A 26,953-nucleotide genomic window follows, 5' to 3' on the forward strand; every position below is an offset into this window, starting at 1 on the left:
TTCAGACACTTCATGGTTTTGTTTATTTTTCAAGGAAAATGAATAAAAATATGAAACTGGCAGAGACAATGAAATGTACAAGTTTCCATGTTAGAAAGTGGTCAAAATTCTTCATGTATGCTCTGTCCTACATCTTGAAGTTACAAGGCAGCCCTGTGATGTACAAATGCAAGTCTTAACCCCAGTGCCTTTACTTCTTGCATTGCTAAGACAGGTAGGACTTGACTCCATTTCTGCACACAGTGACTTAATATACCTGCTAGAACATGAAGGCCTTCATCCAAAAGAAAGCAGGGAACACTCTGGTGAGGAACACACAGTGCTGCTGCAATAGCAAAGGGGATCCAGTGCCTTGAAGGCTGCCTTCTTGCCAGCAACAGGAAATGCTCTAGCAGCTTGTCAAAGAAACAAAGTCTCACATAGCAAGTACAAAATACAGAGCTCAGAGATCTTCAGTATTTGTGCATAACTCACCACCCACTACTCTCTGCAAACAGTGACACAGAGTACATTTCGGTTTTCATATTCGTTGACTTAGAAACAAAGTCAGTCATGATTCCTACAGGAATTCACACAGCGAAAAAAGTCCTTCCTCCAAAAATAGGCAGGATCACTCAACTGGTTTGCATTCTTGGTCACCTCAACCTGTTAGAAGTCTGATTTTCTTCAAGCAGCAGATTTCAGGTTTGCCACTGGCAGGTTTGCTGTCCTAGAAAGTTAAAATTACAGCATACGAAAAGATGTAAACAAACGGATAGTTTTTAAAGGCATGCATGCTCTTGAGGATTACAAACTCTTTATTTTTGGTAAGGAAAAGATACTTGCTTAGCAATTTAAAAGCACCTTAGTGATTTAGGAGCCTAAGTCCAAATAACTTGAAATTCGCTCCTAAATATCTAAAACAATTCTGTAAAACTACTTAAGCACTTTGAAAATGTTTCGCCACATCTCTGATCTTGTAGAATTAGATTTTCTGCACCCAGCAGCTAACTTGGACTCTGAGATGACATTCAAGAAATGTTGTGTTTATGTAGCTCAGAGATCAGCTGCATTTTTTGGATGCTCCATAACTCAATCTATGCTATCTCTGAATTTTGTTTGTCCAAAGAAGTGTTTTGTGAACCCCCTCTGCGAGATCCCCTTTTGCAAACAACGCAGGATGCAGCAATGTGGTCGCATGACGTTCCTTCTGAACAGCTACTAGTGTCAAAAGTCTGCACCATTTGTTCAACCTGTTATGACTGAGAGAAAACAAATTAGGAAACTATCTGTAAGCACTGCATTAGGTAAAAAGGAGCATTTTTGGCACCATGCATTTTTAAATCTAAGCTTTTAGGCCCAAAGTAGAGCAAGTTAAACGTACACAGTGGCAGCTGAGAAAGCCTCATCTGAAACACCACATTTGTAAAGGAAAGGTCTTTTTGGAAGGTCCTCTTCTATCAGTCATCAGCTGATCTCCAACACCTGCACTGGGATTTAGCCTGCATGGCCATACCGGATGCTCACAGGTGCACCTTGGCACTCCTGTTTTGCAGTTGGTGTGGTCAGCGTGGGATCGAGCACACATCAGCAGATGCAACTCAACCCCTGACAATGTAATGCAAGTCGACTGCACTGACAAAACTGCCAGGATCCCTACCAGTAGCCAGGCGTAAAATGCAGTGTCTTCTTTCTGCTCTTCTTGACCTTCTGGTGTCCTGACTAACCCACTCTAATGTTTCCTTTGGAGCGTGGCTGTGAGGCTGCTGCTGTACTTTGGGCTGTACTGTTCTGGTCAGCACCTACAGCAGGCAGTGTGAGCCTTCGGTTAAATGTGCTTTGCAGTTCAGCAGTACCCAGTTCATAGCAATTCCTTGGGAAAGGGGAAGCTTGCTTTGTTTTGACAAAGTGCATGGGGCAGCCATGGCTCTGTGCCTGGCCACCCAGTGCCTCACTCCACACACCAACACATGCTGCATCACAGGGTTATATGAATCCACCCTCTATAGAGGATCCCGTAGGCACAAGGTTTGCTAAAGCACTGGTGAAAACACCTCTACAGCTGGCTTGGTTCAGTACTCAATTGCACAACTTCATCCATTTCACTTGGCTTCCTTTTATGTCCTCCAGAATGGGTCTAAGGTACACTGCAGTTGCTAAAAGGACTTCTGGTCTTCTTGGTCCTCTGTTTGTTTGGTCTAAGGTTGACGACATCGCCATTAAGAGCGCTGGAATTCTGGCTGGAGTAACTTCCACCAGTGGTATTAAAAACACCTACAGAATGCAGAAAAAAAGAATTACTTGCAGCATAATACACTAACACTTAAAATACAACACATATCAAAGGCAGAGCAGTGCATCTCAAATACATGTTCTGGTTTTTAAAGGCTTTGTCAAGCTCTGGGGTCAGTTTTGCAGCTAAACTGGAAGCAGGGCCAGCTGGAATAACTGGCTGGGCAGTATGTGAGCTGGTCAACATGTAACTGAAGGGCAGCATATGCACTCATCTGCCAATGTGTATGCTACTAATTGCACAAGAGAAAGGGATGGGGACTTGACTAATACAAGAAAACCATGGCAATTTTAAAATCAGAGACTTTGCTGAGCTAAGTGGAAGGAAAAAGCCTGAATAAAAAGAGAGTGCTTCAAGGAAAGTAAATGAACTGACTCAGAAATGCTTCAGAGAAGGACGACAGAAGCTCAGTGTTCCCTTACAAAAGGCAGCTTACAAAGGCCTTCTCTTTACGTGCCAGATTCTTTCACCGTGAGCGTCTTGTAAATCTGCACCAGGATGAGCAACGTCAATACTACTGGCATGAGGAAACCCAAGAAGCATCCTTCCTCAAGCCCTGGCACAATGTTTGCTTAAACCAATTTAATCAAAGGGCACTTGCCAAACAAGCTAGAAACTTCAGTACGTCAGTTTGATGGTCTTGTAACTTCAAAGTTATTTCACAGGAGGAAAAGAGACACTATCCAAAGACAGAAGCTAATAATTAGCCCCTGACTCACCCTCTATTAACCCTTAAGGAAAGGGACGAGCCCAGGGGCTGTGCTGACACCAAACACTGTTGTCCCTTACAGCATACCTACCTATTTTGTTACTGCTTGCACGTACTACTTCTGGATCCTCAGCTGTTTGTTGCTTCAGCTTTTGAAGGTATTTATCAGCCAAATACTTAAAAACTGCAATGTTAAAAGGAAAAAACTACATCAGAGAATGCTTAAAAGGAATCTTTAGATCAAAAATGAAAAACTTATTACTGACTTTTTCATGATCATTCATTGATGACAAAACTCCCCAGGAGCTGCCAGTGGCCACTGGCAGCCCAGCAGGCAGCTGTGTGCGGGACTGCATCAAAAGGAGTGAGCAGCAGGACAAGGAAGGGATTCTGCCTCTCTGCTCAGACTCCACATGCAGCACTGCCTCCAGTTCTGGTGTAGCCAATACAGGAAGGACATGAGACTGCTGAAGAGGGTCCAGAGGAGGTCATAAAGGTGATGAGAGGCAGCAACATCTAATTAACTAATGCTACCATCATTTGGAGGGCAAATCAGAGCCTGTCTAGGATTCTGAAACAATCTATAGCTAGAGGACAGTCTCCAGAACCTGTATGTTTTGATTATTTACATGTGTAATTAGTAATTCACCTAAACATGGCAGAAATGTTTTACATTTCCACATTATTTTCCAAGGTTGGAATGATGTCAAAAGAGAAGAAACAATCAGTTTACTGTGGAGTTTTTCTGACTAAACAAAGAGAAAATCAAAGTTACCAAAGACTGTAATTCATGAGCCACACAAGAGACCGTAACTGCATTTTAGAATTGTAGTCATGGGACATTAAATGTGTGCATTAAAAAATTATACTAGGGAATTAGTAAAGCATCGCCAGTACACAAAAGGCTGCAGGAGTTCCAGTCATTTTAATGTACTTTAAGTGTAACTAAACTATGAAATAGTTGTTTATATCAGTTATTAACAAACACAAAATAATCTGTTCAACAATTTGAGTATTGTAGTCCTTGAACTTCTACTGGCAGCCATTAGGACCAGGCAGCCTGAGCACATGGGCACATCTGCATGCTGAGGCTGTGCTGTGTCTGGAAGGGAGAGCTGTTCACTAAGCAAGGGGCCTAGCTTGCCCAGTAGCTGTAGCTGTAGCTGTGTTTCTAGTGTGCTGCTAAGAAAGATCAAAAAGAATGGGAAGGGACAGATCAACTGCAGACCACAGCAGAGGGCAGGACAGACCCCCCACTCTCCAGCATCTCCTACCTTCAGTGACATTGAGGTCTTCCTTCACCGATGCCCGGTAGAACCTCAGCTTCAGCTTCTTTGCCAAGGCTTCTGCCTCTTCACTGCACAGCAGAGGAAGACTCAGTAAATGCTGAGGTGCATTATTTGTCAGCATTTATTCTTACAGACAAGGTGCATTCAGTAACTCAGCTGAAACATCTCAATTGTTTACAGTATCTCCACTACAAAAACAAGGCCTTTTACATGCAGTTTCTTTATGATCTAAAGTGATTTCTTTTCACTAATTATTCACTTCTTAAGCTACAGTTTCTCAAGGGTTCCGGTGTCAGTGAAACCAAAAGCAAGCTGGCCGCAATTAACACTAGAATTACAATTGCCGCTGCAAAGTCCAAACAACAATGTAACGGTTAAGTGCACTTCAGTGAAGCAGTGGACTGCGCAAGCGAGTGTATGCAGAGATGAGATCAAGCATCAGTGTTTGGTGTGAGCTGAAGGAGAACTAATGCTAAATTGTTAAGAAGTTGAGGAAGCCTAAGAGAATTTCACCAAGGGAAATCACACCATCAGAAAGATGATGTTACTGAGGCAGGCAAAGTATTCCAAGGACAAAACCTAAGCAACATACCATGAACAAAGGAGGAGTTCAAACGCAATTTTGCTTTTCCTTTGCAAAATCCTCAGTATTCTTTGTAGAGGGAGTAGAAATTGATTTATGCCACCAATGACAGCAAACAGAGAACAAAGCAAGCCAGTGCAGGAAACAACAAAAAGAAGAAACAACTTAAATCTCAGGAAGATGGCAGAAATAAAGTGGAGAATGCTCAGCTTCACCACGCAGTACTGTCTACACGGCACACTGTGGTAAATAGAAGCACTGGTTAGGACAGCTTTATGGCAAGAATGAAGCTGGTCAAACACAAGCGCAGAATGAGCTGGCGATTAGAAGTGCAGAGAAAAACAGAACGGGGAAGGGTCAGCAGCGTGCAGTTAGAGAGTATCACCAGAAGAGGGTTTACAGAGAGTGACAATATTTTGGTTAACATGAGCACTATAAACAAACTAAAGCAAAGCAAAGAATATTAGATCCGGTTTGTAAACAACCTGCTTAATGCTTCATCCTGTCAGCAAGCACTCCCTGGCCACACTAGCCAATGTAACTTCACTGGTGCAGGCACAGACTAGCAGTAATGGTACATTTAACCAGCAGAGGAAAGTTCTAGAATTTCTGATTCAAAATAGGAAAAAAGAGAGAATCACATCAGAGCACAGCCCAACTCCTCACATTATTCCTCTGCTTTTGTGGCTGACACTCCAGAAGATGGCATGAAGCCAGCTGAAAGCTCCTAGCTTTGCAAGCAGGTCTGCCCAAGTAACTCAGTCCTGCAGCAGTGCCTGTCACATGCTGGGGCACCTTTTGATGCTCTGACAGCCTAGACACCAGGAGTCCTTACCAGTACCTCCCACAGACTGATTTGTTTTGAACCCAGTGTGTATACACAGGGCATATATTGTCCTTTAAAAACAGAAAGGTAAATCTCCTACTTCTTTATGCAAGAGTCATCAAGAAGATCAATCTTATTCTGCACAAGAACCGTGGGAACATCTCCAACTTCAGCCACAACTTTTTCCTTCCAGGTAGGAATTGCTTTGAAGGACTCTCTGTCAGTTGTAGAAAACACAAGAACACAAGCCTGGGCTCCTACAAACACACAAATCAATTGCCAATATAAATAAATACAAATAACCCCACAAGCATTAAACCAAGAAGGATGACAGATACTGTACTGCAAGTCGGATTTTCAAGCCACTCCCACAAAAGTGCACTTTCACTACCAGCTTGTTGGCACAAATGACAGCAAAACAGGCAAAGGTGAGAACTGTCCCACCTGCAGCAGCACAGTACTGCTATCATTACCTCTACTGAGGTGATCGCTTCCTAAGATTTCATACCGTAGTGGTACATTTTTCCCAGCCATCAGCTTGACAAGAACTGAATCATGGAATCTTTACCAAGTCATTAATCTCTCTCATACTGAAAAAAGATTTGCAGAACCATCAGATTACACACAAGGAGAGCCCAAGTATGTGGTTGGTAAGTGGCCAAGCAGATACACTGCCTTTATGTGACTAATACAGGATCTGTGGTAGGAATGAACAACCCCTCCTCGTTACTCCTTTGGGGTAAGGTGTTGTGGGCAGTCTCCGTGCTAACAAGAGAACTTCTGGGCTTAGTTTACTCTTTGGAGGATGACTGGAGGATTTTTTGTTCACTTGGACTAATTTCTAAGTACCTCAGCCACAGGCTTTGGAACGTACACAAAAATGTCTTACAGGAGGAATAACACTCTTTCAGAGGGGTTGTCTGAAGAGCTACATTCTGTGCAGTTTCTGTGCAGACACTTGTTTTGTTCCATGTTTTTAAAGGGCACTGCTAAGCGTCCGGCATAAAGTGACACTTAATGAGGGCAAGTCTCTGACATGGAGGGGAGAAACGTCTAAAAACTGGAAACGGTGAACTAGAAATGCTTTTCACCCACACAGGAGATGATTAATACAGATAGGAAAATGTCTTAAGAGATATGGAGCCCACAAAACCCTGAAGTGCCAAACAACGATTATGGTATGTTCACCTCTGTAGTAGGCCTTAGTTATTGCGTCAAATTCTTCCTGACCTGCTGTGTCCCACAGCATCAGCCTGACATCTTCATCATTAACTCTGAAATAAACAACTGTCATCAATACAGGGAACAAGAGCAACTCAAAAACCCCAACGGGCACGTACAACTGCAATACAAGAGTGACTCAGCTCAACTCTAATTTCATTTAAATATAAGGCAACTTTGTGCTGGTAACAGTTTGCCTCTGCAACAAGCACTGTAGTAGTCCCTCAGTTACGTTATGAGCTCCTTCCTGACAGTCCATGCTACACTTCCTTCTTCCTTTCCTCCTCTTCTTCTACATTTCCCTCTATGAGGAAGACTAACAAAAACTTAAAACTCAGTAATAACCTTTTTGTCTTTTTAATCAGCTTCCAGAATGACAGAATTTACTCACCTCCTAAAACACAGCATCTCCATTTCATCAAACCTCATTGGCCAGTAGCTGCTTATATTATATAAAGACACTGACTCTGCAGTGTGTTTAATTTTCGTTTCCACGGCAATTTTAATCTATACTGGATGATACATTTGAGTAATCATTTTACCACAAGTACTTCCACTTGCTCCACAGATCAGAAAACCCCACAGAAACAACAGGTGGTAGAATACAAAGGAACCTTATTAAAAAAATGGGCATGTCAGAAGTCCCAAATTCTATCCTGCTGTTAATTCACAACTGTAAACCTCGTATGGAAAATAGAGTGGTATGATTTTAGCCCATTGTGCAGGAAAGAAAACAGCTCCCTTCGCCATGCTCTGGAGATGGCAGGCCTTGTGTCAAGCCTTCATAAATCCTGAGATTGCAGCAGCACAAAGAACTAGAGGGAGAGGTGACAATTAGCAGTGTGGCACCTGTTTAATACATACTGGATTTGTCTTTCAAGGAAATCCACACCAATGGTTTTCTTGTAGTCTTTTGTAAAGATCCCCTTGCAGTACCGCTGAATCATGCTGGACTTTCCAACAGCTCCATTTCCCACCACCACCACCTTGATGGCCACCTCCATATCTTCTTCCAACATCTTTATGGCAAATAGACTCTGCAGCTTGTTCAGGAGACTATGGATTCTGCAAAGTAAATGGCTCTGCTCATGAGGATGCTGAGAAGAGAGAGCTCAAGGACACAGGATCATGCACTGGAATTCACAAGGACTGTACAGCTGATTTTCAGCTCTACCACAAACTGCTTTAAGTGACCTCAAGCAAGGTGTGGAGCCAGGCCCTAATGTGATTTGCCACTTACTAATTGGGTAAATATTAGGGTTCAAAAAATACAGCCTTCTGCAGCACGAATGTGCTGTCGGTTATGTGCCTGATGCTCCCCTACTAACACACCTCTGGTGCTCCACTGATCAACCCAGCACACAGCACGAGTCTGGAGCACAGTGGCTGTGAACTTCAGCCACTGCTCTCTCTAGTTCTGATGGTCAACGAGCACCAACAGTGGTGTTCTGAGAACAGAAGCATACAGACTTACCTATACTCCTACTCCAGTTCTTAGGATCTTGTCCAAATTTGTATTTCAGTAAAGATCATCAGAGAAATTTGTGCACTACTTCTTACTGGTTTTGGGCATGTGAATGAAAACACCAAATGCACAAGGGTTACATGGGAATGCATTGCCAAAGATTTTAAAACAAAACAATCCCCAAGAAATTAAAAAATTCGTTTATCTTAAAACAGGTTTTAGACGTTTAAACTTTTAGACAGCTTATCAATAGTGGCCAGGCGAGTTCTTTGCATTTAGAGGATCGACACCATACATGTGTTAGGTGAGACGCTAGCATCCCATCCCAGAGCCGCTGCAGGGAGGGGGGACACCGGCAGTGAGAGCAGGCACGGAGATCTGCGCATCAGCTACACTTCCACCGTGCAAGAGTGGAAAATAACCTCTCTGGGCTTGCTGTGAAGCCGTCATTCACTTCTTGGGGTTTTCTTGGTTGTTGGGTTTTTTTGAGACGCAGGCGTAGTGAAAGCTGCCTCTGCCGCGCTCTGCCGCGCCGGGTACCATCCCTGCGACCCTGCAGCTGCGCATCCGCTCCCCAGGGGCCGGCGGCCCCCGCACTGCCCACCGCCAGCCCCACGCAGGCCGCGCTGCCGGAGCCGTGGCCCCGTGCCCTCGCTCCGGCTTCTCCGGGCATACGACGCTGCCAAGCCGCCTCTGGTTGCACCGAGGCCGCCGTGCACATCTGGGCCGGCATCGGCAGGCACTGCCCGAGCCCGGTCGCCGGCAACCCCGATGGCCAGTCTGAGATGGCCCCGCGGCCAGCTCCCGCCCCTGCCCGGGGGCGCCGCCGCCATGGCCACGCTTTGGGCGGAGGCTCAGTCAGCGGCGCCCGCAGCCCCGTCCGCCCTCCCGCCGCCCCAGCCCCCGCCAGCCTGCCCAGAGGCATCATCCCGTTCCGGGCCATGATCCCCGCCTGGCCGCGGCCTCTCTCACCAAGCCTTTGAGGAGCAGGCGGGCGGCGCTCGCTCACCGCAGTGAGGGCGAGGGAGGAAGGCAGGGATGAGGAGAAGCAGGCGAGCGAGAGGAAACGGCTCGCTGGGGCCGACCCAACCCGGACGCACATCCCGGCTCCCCCGCCCGGAAACGCCGTCAGGACCGGGGGCGCCGCTTGGGGAGGTGCCCGCCCGCTGCCGCTGCCTCCGCGGCGGCGGCTCCCGGCGGGGGTAGCTGGGGCTGCCGGGGCAGTGCTCGGCGTATGAGGGAGCCGAGCCGAGGAGCGCTTGCCTGCCCAAGGAAGGGGTGAGAATTCGTTCGCCTGGCTGTGGGAGGTTCTCGTCTGGGCTCCTGAGGGGAGGTCTGAGCAAGGCTGAGCTTGCCTGCCCCCGGGTGCGCGCATCCCTTCGCCTCTTTCCTCACGGAGAACAGAGCTGCGCGGGCACCCGCGGCTTTGCTCCGCTGTGGCTGAGGGCAGCTGCTGCGGGCAGGACCCGTGTGTTTGTGCCAGGTGTCCGGCCATCGCCGTGTGCGTTCTCCGCCAGCTCCCGCACGTTATCTAGGCCAGATTATGCTAAGTTTGACCATAACCGTCGGCGTGACACTTGAAAATGTGGAGATGGAGCGTTGTTCTGGGCTCTTCTAAGTTGGACTGATAAAGGATGCCCTCGCTTTGAAATATTGCAGAGCCCCTCGTTGCTGGGTGATTGCTTCCTGCAGCCCAGCACAGCCAGGGGACACTCGGGTAGCAGCAGCTGTGGGGTGCTGGCAGCTGCTTTGCACAGCCAAAGTCTCTTTATCCCCTGGTTCCCAAGGCTATGTCTCGCTCGAGGCAATCAGTAGTACTTGTGCCTAGTAAATACCTTTTGGATTAGCATATTTTGGAGCCAGTCCTCAAAAGAACAGTTACATTTGTGCTGAGAGGTGTGCTTACACTTTGTAATGCTGACCCCAGCTGCTAGTCTCAGGCCATCTGGCGCCAGGGCTCATGTGTGTCCAAAGACCTTGGCTTGGAAAGCCTTCCTGTGAAATGAGTTACCTGCCCAGTATATCCCTGTGTGAGAAACGCTGCTGCTTGTGCTTCCCAGGTTCCATGGGTCCCAGGTGTGGCTGGGTTCATCTCACCCAGTGCTTGCGCCATTTATGCATGCTTATATTTACTATATTCAGTCCTTGTAAATGTGGACTTGGATGTAGCTGGCCATCCAGAACACCTAGGAGCTGAGCTGCGTGCTGGTAGCCATTATGAGGAAGATCAGGCAGCTGAAGCAGAAGGTACACGGTTAGAGATGCAGGTGGATGGTGATGCACTCCTTTGAGTGAGTGACTCTGATGAGCAGATCTCCCAAGTTCCTGAGCTTACAGGGTGACAGTGGGTCTTGTCACAGCAAGGCATGCACTGAGCTGAAGGGATTCTCCCTCTCAGGGTTTTTCTCCTCTGTGCTCCACTGGTTGACTTAAAGATCAGGTTAACATTTGCAAGAGAGATGATTCTCCACAATTTAGCAACTCAGACTCATAGACCCAAACTATCTGGGTTTGAGTTGGAAGCCAAGATTTGCTTCTCCAATCTGCTGCCCCGATGGCCTTTTCTCTTTCTCCTGTTACCAAAAGCCTTGCGGATTCACAGTTCTGACCTACCATGTTCTTCTGCCCTACTATTTCTGTTGTTGGGACCTACTTTTGTAGATTCTATGTATTGTCCTCTCTATGATGTCAGAAGAAGCAGCTTTTTCAAGCAAATTCCAAGTAAGGAATCCTCAGGGTAGAGGGTAGCCTAAAATAAAAAATGCTTCCAAGGCTTTAATGTGATTCTAAGCTTGCATGTCACAGCCAATGTGGTGTTCTTTCACAGCAGTTCAATGTTTTCTTGCTTTCATTAAGCAGAGCCTCTGCTGAAAGTCGGACAAGAAAATACATAACCCAATCACAGCAATATCTAGGTCTGACAAAACCCATTCACTGTGCACCACAGTGTTCACTGCCAGGAGCTCTGTGGTTTTTGTCACAGGAAGCCTGGCTGTGAAATATAAACTCAATTTTGCATAATCAGCCTTTGCTTGCAAATTGTTTCCACAGGCATGCTGGGATGTGCATGTGCAGTGAACTGCTCTGGGATGTACAGCTGTATCTAGCACACATCAAGCGTGCTCCTTTCTTAAAAAGACAGCTTCAGGTAGTCGCAGAAATCGGAGTAACTCGGCTCTGGTCAGGCTCGTGTGGGGAGCACAGCTGGACTCCAGACACTGACTCACCTTCCAATCACTGCTACCGCCAGCTTCCCATTACATACTGTCAAGTTGAGATCATGTCAATGTAGACATAAAGCCTAAAATCTGCATCCACACCCATGAGGAGGAAAGTAAGGCAAGAAATTTGGAACTCCGAGCACAAAGACAGCTGGGGAGCCATCTACAGAAGTCCTTTGTGCAGATCACAGTGCAAACATCCTGCATCTGTCTGCAGGCTGTTGTAAGGCTCCTCCATTTCTGTGGTGAGCAGGAGAGGAAAGAATTCATACCTAATGAAGGATACTGCAAGTTAAAAGCAGTAAGACAACAGAATCTGACTTTGTAAGATGTTAGAGCCAAACTATAGAGAAAAGAAAGCCTTACGTTTTGGTAAATGTAAGAAAGCAAACCCTGGTCTGCAGCAGCCCCAGCCTTGCTGTCACATGTGAATAAATCCTTACCGACCTGGCCGGCCGTCGGCAGTGTCCTGCTGCACATTTCAGACATGGACTGTGTTCCGTGCCTGGTGACCACAGCCTGTGGCTTTACCAAGTTGTAGCACACCCAGATCTTCTCTCTACTTCATGTTTACTTGAGAGGCGCTTGTCCTTGCTGTCTATAGACTACCAAATACTCTAGGCACGGTAAATGAGTGGGACAGCTTGGAAGAGTAATGAGACATTCACCCTAACTCCACACCATTTGAAGATGAGTACTCAGCATTAGAGAAAAAAGATAGTAAAACAAAACAAAGGAAAGCAGCAGATGCAGATCTCATTGCTGACCTGTTAAAAATCAGCAGGGCGTGGGTCAGCAGCAGAAAGGGTCAGTCGCAGTCAGATCTCTCGGGCATTAGCCCGCTTGCAGCTGCCAGGTGGAGTGGGGCGGTGCACTCCTGCTCCTGAGCGCCTTGTGTAGCAGCAGAAGGGAAGGAGCTGCGCACTGGTGCCAGCAGTGGCTACTGAGAGAAAGTGACTTTGGTTTAAACTGGCTTGGCGTACCTCTGCAAAAAGATGTTAAACATCCTACCAAAGTAGACGTGGCTAGCATGTTTTTCTTCCTGGGAAACTACCGAGCAGCCCTGGAGAATGAGACTTGATTCTGGGTCCTGACAGGCTCGTGCCGGTGCCCCCGGGGCAGAGCTGTGGGCCAGCTCGGAGAGCACACTTCGGTGTCTGAGAACCGGCACGAGCACTGCGGCTGAGGGTCACCGGAGAGGGACTGTCCCCGCTCAGCTCAGCACCGTCCTTCGTTTGCCGCTGCGCAGACAGGCTGCAGGCTTAGGCTGTCTTCCAGTTTGCAAAGCTCTGCACCCGTGGCAGCACGCAGGGAGAGGCAGCGGCAGCGCATCACCGCTGCCGGCACCGGGTCAGTGACGGCCCGGGTACCATAGAGCTCCTCCGCGAGGCCGGAGCGGCCGCCGCAGCACGCCCGCACGTAGCTCCGCCCGCCATGACGGTTGTGGGCACGTCCCCTGGCGCCGCGCGTTCCGCCGGCGCCAGCCAATGGCCGTCAGGGAGGCGGGGCCCGGGAGGGGGCTGGGGGCGCGGAAGTGGGCGGGGTTGAATGTGGCGGGAACCGGGGCCGCGCGGGTGGCGGGCGGCAGCCGGTGGGGACTTCGGCGGGTGGGGACGGTGCTCGTACCGCGGGAACGAGGGTGCAGAAGTCAGCCCCGGGCAGCTCGGGCCGGTGCCGGCCGCCTTCTCCCCACTTCCTCCTCACTTCCACCCACCACGTTGTCATCTCCGCCCGCCGTGTCCGCACCGTCTCGGTGTTCCCCGGCCGTTCTCTCCCAGCCGTTCTCCCCGGTGCTGCCTCCTTCGGGGCTAAGCGTCCGTATTGCTCTCAGGGGCAGATGGAGTTCTCCAGCGGCCGAGCGAGGCTGAAGCAGGCCCGGCTGGCCGGGGACCGGCGGGAGCTGTATCCTCACAGCCTGCAGTTCTACCTGGAGCCTCCCACGGAAAACATCTCTCTGGTGGAGTTCGAGAGCTTTGCCATCGACCGACTGAAGCGTGAGTGGCGTTCCGGCTGTGCCCGCTCGGAGCTGTCGGTTCTGCCTGCCGCGGCTGTGTGTCGGGTGTGTTTGCAGGCTCTCTGCTGACGGTGTGAGCCGGCTGGTGCTGCAGGAGCCCCCGTACGGAGGAGAACGCGAGAGAGCCACGGCTGTATTCGCAGCCGGTGCTCGATGTGCAGCAGTCGGGGATGCACAGGTTTGGGTGGCACTGGGGTGTCTGAGTAGCCTGAGTTTCGCTTTTCAGGTCTGAGTATGGCGATGCAGAGGATGATAGCTGGGAACAAGGGCTCCTCTGGCTCCTGAAAGCACTCAGGCCAAGTCTTCCATGATTGCAGTGTGAACAGATGTGCTGAGCCGTCAGCTGGCTTCCTTTCTTGTTAACACGCTGGAGGGAAGGGGTCCATCCAGAGGGACTTGGACAAGCTGGAAAGGTGGGGCTCAAACCTACCTCCTGAAGTTCAGCAAGGCCAGGTGCAAAGACCTGTGCCTGGGCCAGGGCAATCCCAAGCACAGATCTAGGCTGGGTGAGGACTGGCTGAGAGGAGCCTGGAGTATGGCAGTTGGTGCCAAACTGCCCAGGAGCCAGCACTGGACACAGCCCAGAGCCAGCCGTGTGCTGGCTGCAGTCAGAGCAGGGAGAGCAGCAGCACAGGGAGAGGATTCTTCCCCTCTGCTCTGCTCAGACCTCACCTGCAGCACTGCCTCCAGTGCTGGGGCCTCCAGTGCTGGAGACCTCAGCATAAGAGGGATGTGGAGCTGTTGGAGAGGGTCCAGAGGAAGCCATGAAGATGATTAGAAGTCTGGAGAGCCTCCCTTATAAGGACAGGCTGGGAGAGTTGGGGCTGTTCAGCCTGAAGAAGAGAATGCTCAAGGGAGATCTTAGAGCAATTTTCCAGTACCTGAAGGGGCTCCAGGAAAGCTGGGGAGGGACTTTTGACAAGGGCTGGAAGTGACAGGATGAGGGACAGTGGCATTGAGTTGGAAGAGGGGAGACTGAGAGTCGAGATGAGGAAGAAATTCCTGACAGTGAAGGTGGGCAGACACTGGCACAAGTTGCCCAGGGAGGCTGTGGATGCCCCCTCCTTAGAGGTGTTTGAGGCAAGGTCAGATGATGAGGAGAGGTGAGGAGAAAGTTCTTCACTGAGAGAGTCATTGGACACTGGAATGTGCTGCCCAGGGAGGTGGTGGAGTCTCCATCCCTGGAGCTGTTCAAGGCAGGATTGGACGTGGCACTTGGTGCCGTGGTCTAGCCTTGAGCTTTGTGGTAAAGGGTTGGACTTGATGATCTGTGAGGTCTCTTCCAACCCTGATGATACTGTGATGCTGTCATGCCTGGAGCAGCCTGGGCTGGTGGGAGGTGTCCCTGCCCATGGCAGGGGTTGACACTAGATGATCTTAAAGGTTCTCTTCCAACCCAACCCATTCTATCAGTCTATGAATTCTATGAACCTCAGAGCTGGGTGTGTGGTTCAAGCCCTGTGATCCACACCTTATCCCCCTTTTATCTTACTCCTCTGCTCCTCAGGCCACTCCAAGCAATTCTTCTGGCCTTAGCCTGGGCTGTGTATTCTCCAAGGCATCACTGCAGTTAGATTTGTTCTCAATATGTGTTCTCTCACATGAACCTTTTTTCCCCCAGTGCTCAAAGCAGTTGAGAACCTTGGTGTGAGCTATGCGAGGGGCAATGAATCCTACAAAACTAAGCTGGAGACTGAGCTCCGCAAGCTGAAGTTTCCATACAGAGTAAGTGAAAATCCAAAAAGCAGTTCCTCTCGCACTTTATTTCCTTTATACTACGCAGGAATTCCGAATGGAAGTAGAGATGATGAAATACTGCTCACAGCACTTCTGTCATGTTGTCAGAGATGTTTTCCGTGGCCAGTGTCTTCCTTTAGGACAACCCCTTCTGCAACAGTCTTGCGTTTGCTGTCTTAGAGAGGAGTATTAATGCACTGCAGATCAGCAGGGATTAATGCGGAGTTTTAAATCTGGGAGAGAATGTTGCTCTGAAATAATCACATTGTGTTCTGTAGGCTTTGGCTGAGGATGATTACGAAGCACGAAGGAAAGACCACATCTCTCATTTCATACTGCGCCTTGCTTACTGCCAGTCGTGAGTACCCTTGGCTTTCTGCTGTACTCGTTGGTTTTAGATGTGTACAGGTGCTCTGACACTACAGGTGCTGTAGAGCTGCCTGGCTACTAAAGAGCAAGGCAGGCTCATAAGATGGAAACTGGCACCTCAAGCACTGCCAGGTGACCCTGTGCCAGCATTCTTCATTCTCTGTTAAGGGCAGCTGTTTCAGGGATGCTATGGAGCTGGCCTGTTCCCCAGCAGATCAAATGGAGAGGCAAACAGGATATGCTGTTCCCTCAGCCTTTATCATCTTGTGTCAGAAAGACAAGCCTGGCACAAAGCCAGGGTTAAGTGCTGAAAGTTGTTGAGGTCAGAGTGTTTGACAGAGGACTCTAGCAGCACTGGCTGCATGCTGGGCTGAAGTCAGCTCCCTGGGGCCTGCTGGGCAGCTGTGCTCACAGCCTTGCTTTCCTACCACACCACCCTGCTCAGTGCCCAGCTGGCCAGCAGTGCCACCCGGGGGGATGAGCTCACAGCAGCTTTTGTTCCTAGTCTACATCAGTCCTCACTTGGACTTTTGGTAGTTCTGTTTTTCACTTGGTCCCAGGGGGCCAGCACCACCATTCCTGTCATTTACATTTGTGAGGTAGTCTCTATCCTTTGGCTGTCCTGCTGCCTTCCAAAGCTTTAGAGCTTATCCCCATGTCATGTTGCTAAGGTCTGGTATGTCCAATCTTGAGTGAACAGCCTCATCCATGCCCTTCTTTCTCACCTCTGCTGAAGTCACGTCTCTGTCACGACAAGGAAACAGAGTCTTGCTGGTTCATTGGCGTTGCTGGCAAGCACAGCTCCAAAGAGGATTTCATTGCCTGTGGCTGTGCCCATGCATTCCTGCTGCTGTGGTGCATCCCTCTTGGTTTTATCAGTTGAGCTGTGAAGAATCTTGTCAGTCACAGGAGTATAATCTTCACTTTAATTGCTTGGGGTGGAAGAGCTAAGTCTTGCCTCTGACGGTGAAACTCTCTCTTCTGTTCAGGAAACTTTCAGGCAGACTTCTGTGGGGGTTTATTTTATTTATTTGTTCCCCTTCGTTTTGTTTGTTTATGTTGGTTTTTTTGGTTGGTTTGTTTTCTTGTTGTTTTGGCCTTTTTTTTGGACACATAATAAAGAGCTAAGATCTTTATCAAGCTTTCTGATGCTCTTTCTCTACTATCTGCAGTTGGTTTTCTCTGTCAAACCGCTGCCTTCTACACTGACCAGCGTTTTCATTTGTGTGCTTCCAGTACCCACTTCCCCCTTGCCATCTACCTTTTGCAACTTAAACTCTGAGGAATCTTATGGTGCTGGTTGCCTAGTGAATACATCTCTGGCCCATCTCACAAGCTGACATGAAGTTGGTAACTAAGCTCTCATATTTATTGTAGAATGTTGTATAAACGCAACAAAATCTCTACAGACTTGTGGTGAAAGTCAAGGAAACATTCTTAACATCTGCACAAATAGCTCAGCTGTCTGCTGTCCAGCAGCAGCTTGGTTAGTTGCCTGATGGCAGTGACACTGCTGCTCAGTGGAGCTTGTGGCTTTGGTAATGAGTATTACCATAGAGATGTGTCTTGAGTGTACAACTTCACAATGTTCCCCAGGAGGATGAGGTGTGACTGGGGTCAGAACTGGTGTCAGTTAACAAAAAGAGCAAATGATGCCCTGGGAAAGGCAGCTTTGCAGTGTGTGCTGGCCATGCACAGTGGTGTAAGGCAGCTCTCCAGCTGCAGGAGGAGCCCAGGTAGGTGTCTGCGTTGTGGAAGAGAACACATGAGGGCACAGGTTGCCCAGGGAGGTGGTGAAGTTGCCATCCCTGGAGGTGTTCAAGAAGCATGTGGCTGTGGCACGTGGGGACTTGGTTTAGTGGCCATGGTGGTGTTGGGTTGAGGGCTAGACAGAGAATGCATCATCACACCACCTGTGGTGAGTGCTTTTGTGCTGTTCCTTTGCAGAGAGGACCTCAGGCGCTGGTTTCTCCAGCAGGAGATGGATCTGCTGCGGTACCGCTTCAACGAGCTGACTGACAGCCTGAGGCAGAAGTTCCTGCAGCACGTCAACCTGTCCTTTGAAGCTGTAAGTGTGCTGCTAGCTGTGTCCTGTTGTGTCTGCCTGTTGTCACTTAAAGCTCCCATCACGAGAGCTCCAGTGCTTCTGTTGAAAAGATACAATGTGCAGTTATGTCTTGAAGGGAACAACTGCAGAGAACTGCTTAGCTTGCAGCACCGCATGTGTGCCGCAGGAATGAGAAATGTGCTGCAGTAGGAGCAATCAGCCTGCTTCAGCTGGCCAGCAGTCCACTGGGGTATGTGTAACTACAGCTCTAAGTTACCTATGTTCACCACGGCTGCTGGGAAGTGTTTCTGGATGGGTCAGATCTAGCCTCTGTTCTTCACATGTGGCATCTGAAGGTCTCACCTGCCCATGAAGTCAAAAAGCACTCGGGTCAGAATTGCTTTGCTCTCCATCTTGGTGAAGGAGTGTGTGACATTCAACCCCAAAAGTTTCAGTAATAAGAAAGCAGTGGCCATGTTTGATCCTCACCTGAAGGGTGTGGGCAATGGCTTTGGTCAGTCTGTCTTTGGGGATAACCATTGCTCCAGAACCTCTGCAGTGTATGCATGACTTTTAAGCTGTGGCCTTCCTGCTCTAGCAGCAAAAGCAAAGCAGTGACCTTGAGGACTCTGTACCTCGTCCATTTCATGGATACCGACATCTCTCTGAAAGTTAAACAGAGAGGTATCCAAGGAGGGCTGAAGAGAGCTTTGAGGGCATCATTAACAGTTCACAGACTCACAGCAGGCCAGGTTGGAAGAGAGCCCAAGGACCATGTGGTCCAACCTTTCTAGGTGATGGTGAAGTTGAAATGAGCTGGCCCAGCATCCTGCCAAGCTGAGTCTTCAAACTGCCCAGTGCAGGGGACTCCACTGCTACCCTTGGAAGATGATTCTAATGTTCAACTGTTCTTGTGGGGAAACATTTTCTTCTGGAAAACTTAACTATGAAAAGTTATCAAATAATAATCCAAGTACAAATACTCCAGGTATGCCAAGTCGTGCGTGGATTGCTCAGGTGTGTAAGTGATCCTGCAAGGGTCACTGTGGGTTAAAAAGTGCAGACTTCTCTCTCCTGTGCAAGTATACTTTGGACAGAGGGTTGTGCATTTGTGCATGCTCAAAATCACTTAGATTCCACATATGTGAGTCTCTGGAGCTGTAGATGTGCAACCAAGACCATGATTTGGTTTTGAAAAGGAAAGCTGGTACTGGATGCAGTAGTTGCAGTTCACCTCTGTGTGTGTGTCATGTGAAAGAAATCATGTGCAGTGCATTCAGCTTTATTGACACAGACTTTACTCCTGCATGTCCACAAACTGTCCATTCACCAGACCTCTTGGGTCTGGCCCACAAAGTGCCTGCTGGAGAGCACAGAGTGTAAGTGGTGTCTAAAGTTCTGCAAGTGCTTTTCTTCCACAGGTGCTGAACATAGGAAAAGCTTGCAAATGTCAAATCTGGGTAGACAAATGACGGCTCTCTTTTAAATGTTTTAGGGCTCCTGATGTTACATGTTGCTTTGTCTGAGTGGGCTAAAAGAAGATGCCTGCTGCACGGTTTCTGCATTAGTGCCTTCAATAAAATGTGGCACTGCAGCTGTAAACTGCTTTGTTAGCTCCAGCTGTGTCTGCAGCTAGCAGTAAAATTAATGAAAATGAATGTGCAGCCATCACTACTGAAGACAGTTTTCTCTCTGGGCCTGGCTCTGAAGAAGAACTTCAGCATTTTGAAATGTGTGGTTGACTTGCATTGCATGATGCCGGTTGGAAGGGTCTGGAAGGTGGAGTGTGCAAGGCGACTTGTACAGTGCTGAGATGTTTGTCCATCTGAGCAGTAACAAGTGGACCCTTCTGGGTCCTTGAGAGACTCTTGGAAATACCACTCTGGTTCCACAGACCCTCCAGCAAATATTTGTGGAGCTGTAGCTCCATTGCCTATTCCCAGTCCTGCCACAGTTACAGCATTCAGGCTTGTGAGAATAAATTGATGTTTGTGAGTTGCTGGGAGCAGCCAGGAGTAGAGCTTGGTTCCATGCTGCTGACTATGCCTTCATCATGTCAGAGTGATGGCAAAGCAGTGACTTCCTTGTTCCTGTTGAGGCAACAGAGCAGCATTTTGTTGAAAGCCTTCTTCCTTGCTTCTGTTTTCCCTGTCCCTTCCAGTTTCAGTGGGAATTGAACCAAAATTAATTCCTCCTTGCACTATCAAGTATAAAGCATTTTAATATGGCCAAGGAGCTCCATAGGTATCTAAAAGAGGTCTAAACTCTGGGTGCTGTGCAGGGGTCACTAAAATGAAAGCAGTGCTCTTTTTCTTAATGTCGTGTTTGTAAAAGGCTTTACAAAGGACTTAAAGACTGATTCATACTTATCTATTAGAAGTCTATTTGATACTTTATGTGCTTAAAGAAAAGGGTTTTAAGGGACAGTGCTGCCCTCATCCAGAAGCTTTTTATGTGTGGTGTGTAATTCTGATCTCTCAAGGCACTTGAAATACTCTGTGCAAAATCAGTCAGAGCACAGGAAATCCTGAAGCAGTGCTCAAGAGATGCTGACATCTAGGGTGACAGAGCCCATCAAAGAGAACATGCAGACAGAGGCGTGCAGTTGGGATTTACATTCATTTAGGAGATGAAAGCGTTAGAATCTTACTAGAAATGAGTAAGTGCAACAGTGACGCCTGGCAGCTTCTGGCAGTAGAAGCCATTTTAAATACATTTATAGGGGCATCTAGTGAATGTATGAAGTAGCAGTCACTGAAGGAAATGTTTTTGCCTCAAAAGGAGTCTTTCAGTGCCTGAAAAATGATGTGAAGTGAAAGGATTTACAGGGAAGTGACACTTGGGCTTTTCTGGGAAGTCTTCTTGCTGCCATGAGGTGTGGGCACCTGCTGCTTTCCTTGGGATGAGTTAGGAGTGCCTGGTTTGGTTGCTGCTGCATTGTGATACTTGGCCTCTCTGGGGCCAGTGACAGTGCTCACCTAACTTGATCAGTCAGATTGGCTGGGTGGGTGCTTTTCCACGTGCCCTGCACCCCCTCATGCACTCCCGACTCCCTGCCCCAGCCCTTTCCCTTTTTGCTTGCCTGTATCAAGCCCTTGGGAATTGACCACACCTGCACTTTTTTTGGGTACAGTTTTGTGCTTTTAGACCTTTGTGGCATGAGAGAAACCCTGGTTTATCCATTTGACAGCCTTTTCGACATCATCAGCATGCTTATGGCAACTACCCCAAGGTACTGAAAGGCTTTCAATACATCTCTGAGTTTGAGGAGAGTGGCAGGGTGTCTGTGCATTGCTGTTCCTAGGAATTCCTGATTTAAGGTCTGGAGTTTCCTGGTCTTCACCTGTTTGGTTTTACAGGGCCTAGCACTGGGCAAGCCATTAATCATGGTGACTACGATAACCTGAAGTCATAAGAGATGTCTTTCCTTCACTCTGCTGCTTGCCTCACCTTGCAGGGCTGGTCTCATGTGTGCTCAATTGCAAACACTCCTAGACCTTGGTCTGGAGTTCTCTGTGGCTCTGGAATACAAACAGGCACCTCTGGCAGGTTCTGCTTGTTCCAGCAGCTCTTCAGGATGTGTTTGAGAAGTGATGGGAGTGTTCTTTTCAGAGTGGTAGTTGCACTCTAATTTTTTCTGGTCTTCTAATGTACACCAGCTGTTGGTTGGTAGCATTGCAGGAGGAACTGGATCAAAAGTGGCCCAACCGCACTGTTAGCTTGGCTGCACAGCTGGAAGTGGAGTTCTCTGGCCTGACAACTAACATGCATGATCTGGTGTTTGGAATAACATTTCCCTGAAAGGAACCTCTGCTACCAGAAATCCAAATTACCTTTCTTTTAATCTCCTGCAGAGAGCTCAGTGCTAACTCCTGGAGTTATGAGCACCTCCTCCTCTCCATGACTTTGGCTTTGCCCTCAGCTGCTGCAGAGGGCATCCTGTTTCCTCCAATGCCAACAAACAGAACTCTCCTCTGCATTGCACTTACACGGAGAAACTGGCACTTACCAGATTCATTTTTAGACAGCTGGGGCCTTTACTTCTGATCCCTGGAACTGGCTTGCCGTGCTCTGCTGTCTCTCAGACCAGTCTAGTCCACCTCCTCCTCTCACAAAGTAACTCCCTAACTTAGCTATCTCAGCACCTTGCATCCCTCCTCTCAGGGTCAATCTCAGCAGAATCAATGCCTGGTTCTGCTCTTCAGTTCTAGGGGTTTCTTCCATGCCATAGCCTCATTCAGTGAAGCTGGTGATGCACTTCAGCTGTTCAGCAGCTTTCTTCTGACAGGATTCCAGTTTTGAAGAAAATCTAGCAGTTCATTGTCTCTCTTCAAGTAATGAGCTTTTTTGCCTTTCCTTTGTCCTGACTGTGGTATGTTTCTCACCTGCAGCTTTCCCTTCCTCTGCTGAAACTGCTTTCTAGTGCTGCTCAGTCTTGCAAGATTTTCTCTTCTCTTGCTGTGCACAGCTGTGGACTTTTCAGTCATTTTCTTTTCCCTTTTCTGCCTTCAGTTGCTGTGGTGAGGCAGTAGGATTCATGTCTCACAGTGGTGATTCTGCTGATTTACTTCTCTCATAACTTCTTTTTCCAATCAAAACTGGCTCTACCTCCCAATAACTGAAGCCTGTTTCTTCTGGTTCTCTTCAGCAATTGAAAAACGTTTTGTTCATTTTTTCCCCTTCCTCTTTGAATGTGCCTTTGCTACATAGGATGACACTAGTTATGTTTTCTTGCTCCTTCATTCAGCCTGTCTTTGTGTGCTTTGTGTTTGTAGTTTCTGTGAGTGTCCTTTGCCATTTTTTCAGTGGGGCAGCATCTCTTGTTGCAGTCCAGTGTTAGTTGGTCAGAACGTTCCAGGTGAACCATTGCCAGCTCTAAGGTGGTGAGGAGATTAAATTAATCTGTTGTTCACATCTCAGAAGCAATGTGGCGAGTCACAGGCTGGAGATGCAGTGGTTGCAGGGCTGTTCTCAGTGCTCCTGGTCAGTCAGCTCTTCCCCTGCTTGCACAGACCTGGCTCACGTGTGGAGCTCTGAAGTGTGTCTGACATACAGCCTTCAGTTTTAGCCCAGACTTTCTGGTCTGATCCCATGCTGTGCTTTTCCAGGGATTGCACTGGAGGCAGGGGAATGTGAACAGAATGTAAGATTCGCCCTACATTTATTTTTCAGCGATGTTCTGGTCATCAGTCTGACTGTTCTGATGTGCTGTGACCCCTCCTCTAACCTGTACACTGCTCCTTGAAGCAGATGGGTTTCCTCTTGGTTGCTTCTGTAACACGCCCTTGTCTGGGGATAAGGATGATATAACCGAGTTTAGATTCCCTGCGATGCTGCTGCCCTGTGTCATCTCCCTGCAGCGCGCACAAGTGAACTTCAAAGCACAGTACGTTTCTTCTGTGTTGCTGTTTCCTCTCTGCCTTAAACATCCTCTTTAGCTTAGAACCTCTTCACCTTTGGGAAGCCTCTTGAAATTGAAAATACATTATGTCTGGCTCTTCATAATTTCTAGGTTAGGTGCCCGTTGTTGCAAAATTAGCCATCTGAACGTTGTTAATGCAGTTACAAAGCAGATCGTCCTGGCAGGAGGTCTTGGATCGGAGTCCTGGGGAACGACAGCAGATAGAGTCGTCAGCTGGGGGAGCCAACGCTCTGTCGTGCTGCCAGCCTTGGAGAGGAGACAACTGCAAAAGAAAACGGCAAAACACATTATTGTTAGAGTTAATTTCTTTCCACAGTAGCTCTTTGATGCTGTGGTTGAAGTGCTTTTCGAGCAGCTTTAAGCAGCAGAAATTGAACTACTTAAATTTCCATGGTGTGATCAGAGCACTCCCGTGGGAGGCTTCCTGGTGTCACCATTGCGTTCTGCTCAGAGGCACTCCTGGCAGCGCTGGGGGAGCTGTACAAACAGCTGTGGCTCAGCTTCTTCCAGTGTGTGATGACTGCCTTATGGGTACAGAAGAGCCTGAACTCGGATTTCAGGGAATGAGAAGGGGTCTGTTTGTGTCCTGAGGAAGGACAGAAAGAGGGGTGAAGGGAAGCTGTCAGTGGCTGGATGCTGACCATGGCCATAGCTGTACGTTTTGGTACCAAAGTGTTCTTGCCTGGGTGAAGGCTTTGCCTTTGGAGACAGCAGGTAGCATTTTGTTCTCCCTTTCCCAAACAGGATGGGGAAAAATGCTGAAAAGAGGAAACTGTCCAGAGCCTAATTTTGATGTGTGGAAGCTTATGTCAAGCTGAAGCAATAACTATGTCCAAGCAGGCTACAGTTTATTTGTGAAGGGAATGGTTCTCCATTTCACCCTAGTTTCCTGATGCTTGGGGCTGACATTTGTGCCTCTGCATGGGAAGCAGCAATGCTTGTCTTACAGGTGACTGCAGAGGTCAAAGTGATGCATGTCTAAGTGGAAACAGTGCCAGCTTGCCAAAGCAAGCTAAAAATGACTTATGCCACTCAGCTCCACGCCTGAAGTTATCAGAGAACCAAAATGGAATGTGGCAGGGCAAAGGAGTAGGTGTGGAGGTTTGTTTGTTTTCTTACTCTTTTTAAATGCTGGAGTCTGTTGAGTAAGACAGGCAAACCTATGCCAGTAATGAAAAAGTAACAGGTTGCTCTTATCCTGAAGTACCTAACTCTAAAGGATGTACTAAGTTTCTCAGTGTAATCATTCAAGTCTAGAAGACAGATTTAATGAAACTAAGTGGTGGCTTTGCCACAGAATCAATTCTTTCTTTTAGAAAATTGGGGTTTGCTCCAGACAAAGAAAACCCCAGCCCTCTGGTGTTGTGGTTTGTGGCCAGCCCTTGTAGCTGACTGTAGTTAAAAAATCCTGGGCAAGAAAATCCTTGGGAGAAGTCTTTCCTCGGGGCTATTAGGACCCAAAATAGCTGAGTTGAAATACTTAGGCTTACAGTATCAGAAAGTCTCTTCTGCCAGTGTGCTGATCATTAATGTGGAAATTAAATAAGCTTATTTTCCACTGCCTGAAGCTGCTGAAAAAGCACTTCAGCCACTTGCTGTTGTTTGATGTGCTGGCAGGATGAATGAGGAGGGGTCTTTATTTCCCCCTCTGATGGGGCCCTGAACTATAAGCATGAGTTTGTTAGTCATGGAGAAACCTGGCGTTTTGTTGCAGGAATTGTAGTTGCATGTGTTTATTTGCACATGTGGTGCTGGCAGTGTTCCATGAAACAGTGCAATTAAGTCATAAATGTGGTTGAAGAATGTATAGCTACTGGGAGTGTCCCTTTTCACCTTCATAAACAGAATGAACATTTGTAAATGATGCAAAATGCTAATTAAAAGTTTTAATTTGGTAATCATCTCAGTTTGCTTGGAAACAGATGCTGATTATCTACAGAAATCTAAGGAACCCTTAGGAGATGGCTTTTGTTGCTTAAAACGGACTTGCCAAACTAAAGCACGAGCTGTGCGGTTCCCTGTGCTCCCTTTAGTGTGCTGGAGTCCTAAAGAGCTGGGAGTGCTTCCTCAACTGGGTGAAACAGTTGTTTGGGAAGAAGGGGACCATGAAGATCATCCAGCTCCAACCCCCTGCCATGGGCAGAGGCACCTCGCGCCAGCACAGGCTGCTCAAGGCATCATCCAACCTGGCCTTGAACACCTCCAGAGAAGGGACATCCACAGCCTCCCTGGGCAGCCTGTGCCAGTGTCTGCCCACCCTCACTGTCAGGAATTTCTTCCTCCTCTCCGGTCTCAACCTCTCCTCTCCCAGCTCAGAGCCATTGTCCCTTGTTCTGTCAATCCCAGCTCTTGTCAAGAGTCCCTCCCCAGCTCTCCTGGTGTACTTGCTGGCCTATCGGGGAGGGATGATGTCTTTGCAGGTTTCATCTTTTAGCTGATAGGGGCAAATAAAGCCTAATTTCCAAGTGTTTCAGCAGTTCTAAAGCAAGCTCTTAATTTTAGGTTAGCGAAGACCTGAAAAATGAGTTGGCAAATGATCTGTGTACATCCACCCCTGGCTTCAGCATGATTAAAGTGAAAGAGCAAATGTTCTACAAGGTGAGTAGAAATGGCTGAGTGCCATAGGTTTGCACTGGTCCTCAGTCAGTTAAAAGTTAACATACTGGTGCTAACAGCTCATCAGGGTATCTAAATTAATGCAGACTAGTGAGGGTCCTTCTCGTAAGGACAAAGTGGGAACGTGAAGAGAGTTTTAAACCCCACTTAATGTATTGTGACCTCTTCTGCCATCGCTCATGATGTGGCTTAGTGGTAGAGGCCTAGCAGCAGCAGTGGGATTGCGAGCGCTGGGCGGGTGGTTGGACTTGGTGACCTCAAAGGTCTCTTCCAGCCTCAATGCATCTGTGGTTCTGTGATCTTAAGTTTTAACCTTCCCAGGCAAAAGACTTATGTGGCCTGGCTGACAGGCTGTTATCTAACACCTGGTGCTGGCACTGGGTTTGGTCTGATTGTATTAGTCTGAAATTCTCTTCGCAAGAGAACAGGAGGAGATGAGAGGAGCATCTGCTTCTTTGGACCCGAGTTGGTTGGGTTCCCAGGCTGCAAGATCTTCTGTGCGTAGTTTGCGTGAATCAAACACTGCAAGGTGTCTGCAAACAGGCGTCCAGCAGAGACTCATTCTCAAATACCAAATCAGCAAGTGCTGCAGAGCAGCACAGCTGGCTGTTGTAGGCACAACCACTGAAGTATCTTCCTTTGCCTGGTTGCTGGACTCTGAAAGGACTCTCAAACCCTTGGCGGTTTGGCTGCAGAGAGCCTTGTTAGAAGACACAAAATTATTTAAAGGCCTGCTGGTCCATCTTGACTCGGGTGGCATCTGTTGTTGCTGCATTGCTTTGCTGTTGCACAGTGTTTTTCTCCTCCTCAGGTGGGTCTTGCAGATGCTGTGGATCTGTTCAGAGCCAGGAGAGTGTTCATCAAGGATGGGTTTGCATATGTGCCGCTCAAGGACATCGATGCCATCGTCCTGAACAACTACAGAGCAAAGCTGTCCAAGGCCCTGGCGGTGAGTCTGCTCAGCTCTGGCTCCTTTAGCTCTGCTTCCACTGCTTGCTGACACTCGTCGGCAGCAGCCTTTTGGGTTTTTTTAGTTGACCTGCTTCCATCTGGAGGATACCAGAAACCTTATCAAAAGTGCTGGCAGCACTGAAAAAAATTCACTGTGAACTGAGAGTGGACTGATTTCAAATGGAGTTCAGTGTCTGCTGTGCCCTGTAAA

General features: G+C 48.1%; 2 protein-coding genes across 5 annotated transcripts in view; one reads left to right on the plus strand and one right to left on the minus strand.

The window, feature by feature from the left end:
- RAB23 (RAB23, member RAS oncogene family) lies at window positions 1-9,493 on the minus strand. 3 transcript variants are annotated; one of them, XM_064164110.1, is made up of 8 exons: window positions 9,338-9,493; window positions 8,375-8,459; window positions 7,765-7,956; window positions 6,868-6,953; window positions 5,780-5,936; window positions 4,256-4,338; window positions 3,073-3,165; window positions 1-2,253 (listed from the first exon to the last, which is right to left on the minus strand). In XM_064164110.1, exons 3-8 carry the CDS (start codon window positions 7,917-7,919, stop codon window positions 2,117-2,119), a joined length of 711 nt encoding a protein of 236 aa, XP_064020180.1. In that variant the 5' UTR covers window positions 7,920-7,956; window positions 8,375-8,459; window positions 9,338-9,493; the 3' UTR covers window positions 1-2,116. The 3 variants fall into 3 exon arrangements, with proteins under 3 accessions (XP_064020180.1, XP_064020179.1, XP_064020181.1); XM_064164109.1 differs by having other exon boundaries at window positions 7,765-7,965; window positions 9,338-9,491; XM_064164111.1 differs by lacking the exon at window positions 8,375-8,459 and having other exon boundaries at window positions 7,765-7,965; window positions 9,338-9,492.
- Window positions 9,494-9,546: 53 nt separating this feature from the next.
- Window positions 9,547-26,953, plus strand: part of PRIM2 (DNA primase subunit 2) — a 50,579-nt gene continuing 33,172 nt past the window's right edge. Inside the window, exons 1-7 of one of the 2 annotated variants that reach the window (XM_064164108.1) lie at window positions 9,547-9,643; window positions 13,418-13,580; window positions 15,222-15,325; window positions 15,616-15,695; window positions 17,654-17,774; window positions 25,678-25,773; window positions 26,603-26,740. In XM_064164108.1, coding sequence (XP_064020178.1) covers window positions 13,424-13,580; window positions 15,222-15,325; window positions 15,616-15,695; window positions 17,654-17,774; window positions 25,678-25,773; window positions 26,603-26,740 — 696 coding nt within the window. In that variant the 5' untranslated portion in view covers window positions 9,547-9,643; window positions 13,418-13,423. Of the gene's footprint in view, window positions 9,644-13,170; window positions 13,581-15,221; window positions 15,326-15,615; window positions 15,696-17,653; window positions 17,775-25,677; window positions 25,774-26,602; window positions 26,741-26,953 lie in introns of those variants that run through there. The other variant, XM_064164107.1, reaches the window with a different exon arrangement.

The sequence above is a fragment of the Pogoniulus pusillus genome, chromosome 25 (genome assembly GCF_015220805.1).
Source record: "Pogoniulus pusillus isolate bPogPus1 chromosome 25, bPogPus1.pri, whole genome shotgun sequence".
Taxonomy (NCBI): Eukaryota; Metazoa; Chordata; class Aves; order Piciformes; family Lybiidae; genus Pogoniulus; species Pogoniulus pusillus.